Source organism: Protobothrops mucrosquamatus, unplaced genomic scaffold (assembly GCF_001527695.2).
Source record: "Protobothrops mucrosquamatus isolate PMUCROS unplaced genomic scaffold, P.Mucros_1.0 scaffold6652, whole genome shotgun sequence".
Classification (NCBI taxonomy): Eukaryota; Metazoa; Chordata; class Lepidosauria; order Squamata; family Viperidae; genus Protobothrops; species Protobothrops mucrosquamatus.
Genome location: NW_015392472.1, coordinates 22,584 through 24,441, shown reverse-complemented (window position 1 = coordinate 24,441; position 1,858 = coordinate 22,584). Strand labels below are relative to the sequence as shown.

Sequence of the window (1,858 nt, the reverse complement as noted above, 5' to 3'; positions counted from 1 at the left end):
AGTTACAATGGCCCTGAAAAAAGTGTCCCCCAAGCCACAGCCGAGCAAGACGCCTGCCTACCCACCCGGCCGCGCTCTTCCTCCTGTCCGAGGTTTCCATTGTTGTGAGCATTTCTGTTGAGGATTGGCAGCGGGGGTGGGGTGGGGGGTGTTTGGTTTTTATTCCCCCCCCCCGTCTGCTGGGTGGTTGCAGCAGGTTTGGGTCCCTTCACCTGACCCTGGGACACTGTGACCGTCATAAATAGGAATCAGTGGCCAAGCATCTGAATGTAAATCACAAGACCCTGGAGATGCTGCAACATTCCAGCTGATCGGCGCTTCTTCTGGGCTCAGCGGAAGCACCAGGATCAGCGCTAAGCTCCAGCTGGATCCCGGCGCTGATCCTGGGGCTTCCGCTGAGCCCTGACAGCCCTGCAACTTCAGCCGTCTCTCGCTCAGGCTTGTGCGGTGCTGCCACCGGTTCAGCTCATTCCCCTCCCCTGCTACCACTTTCCTAGGATGGTCGCGTACCACCTGCCAGGTGCCAATGTACTACAGGTGGTACCCCTACCACTGGTTGAAAAGCCCTGATCTGGATGACGGAGAGTCTCCTGAGACATCCTTGCAGGGGAGTAAGCCCACCTGCGCTGGGGTAGCCCCCCTTTGCAAGGGACAACCGTCAGGTGGGACTCGTCTGCTCCACTTACCAGGTGGGTGGACGGACCTTCTTCTTAATTCCCAGGTAGATCTTCAGGTTCTTGACCAGCCATTCTTTCTCGGGTTTATGGCTCTGGGCGAGAGGAGGAGGACGGTGTGAACAGTGAAAAAGGGGAGGGCGTCCCCACATCCCACCAAGAAGGGCCAGCAGGGGTCCCCACGAGGGGCGCCACATCCCACCTCCGAGAGCTTCAAAATCCACGACCACCATTCAAGGTGGACATTAAAGGTGGACAGAGGGAGCCTGCTTGGTCTAGTGGTCCCATCTCATCCCACCTTAGGCATGAAGGCCGGCTGGGTGACTTTGGGCCAATCACCAGGAGACGGTGAGTTCTAGTCCCGCCTTGAAAACCAACTGGGTGTCTTTGGGCCAATCACTAGGAGACTCTGAGTTCTAGTTCTGCTTTACCCATGAAAGCTGGCTGGGTGACTTTGGGCCAATCACCAGGAAATGGTGAGTTGTAGTCCTGGCTTAGCTATGAAAGCCGGCTGGGTGACTTTAGGCTGATCACCAGGAGACTGTGAGTTCTAGTCCTGCCTTAGGCATGAAAGGCAGCTGGGTGACTTTAGGCTGATCACCAGGAGACTGTGAGTTCTAGTTCTGCTTTACCCATGAAAGCTGGCTGGGTGACTTTGGGCCAATCACCAGGAGACGGTGAGTTCTAGTCCCGCCTTGAAAACCAACTGAGTGTCTTTGGGCCAATCACCAGGTGACGGTGAGTTCTAGTCCCGCCTTAGCCATGAAAGCTGTCTGGGTGACTTTGGGCCAATCACCAGGAGACGGGGAGTTCTAGTCCCGCCTTAGCCATGAAAGCTGTCTGGGTGACTTTGGGCCAATCACCAGGAGACGGGGAGTTGTAGTCTTGACCCAATGGGAGCTTCCAGATACTCTTCAAGGGCAGCCCCGTGCAGAGCGCATGGCAGTAGTCAAGCCGGGAGGGGAGTAGAGCGTGGGCGAGGGCGAGGAAGGATCCGAATTCAAATTCCGAGGCGGAGGACCTACCCGGACCTCCTTGTAGAGGCGGAGGGAGTGGTTGTTGAGGATGAAGTATCGGTCGTGGAAGCCGGTGCTGAGTCCCAGCCCAAGGACGTTCTTCTCCTCCCGGAACTTCATCAAGCCGTGTTTGTTGTCGCCCACCTTGCTGGCTGGGGGGGGGGGGGA

The 1,858-nt window shown here is 57.1% G+C and overlaps 1 protein-coding gene across 1 annotated transcript in view; it reads right to left on the bottom strand.

The window, feature by feature from the left end:
* Positions 1-686: 686 nt before the first annotated feature.
* The window catches only part of LOC107300312 (arf-GAP with Rho-GAP domain, ANK repeat and PH domain-containing protein 1-like), a gene marked incomplete at both ends in the record, with an annotated part of 23,722 nt that continues 22,550 nt past the window's right edge, over positions 687-1,858 (bottom strand). Inside the window, 2 exons of the mRNA XM_015829647.1 lie at positions 687-769; positions 1,700-1,834. Of these exons, the coding sequence (XP_015685133.1) occupies positions 687-769; positions 1,700-1,834 (218 nt within the window). The remainder of the gene's footprint in view (positions 770-1,699; positions 1,835-1,858) is intronic.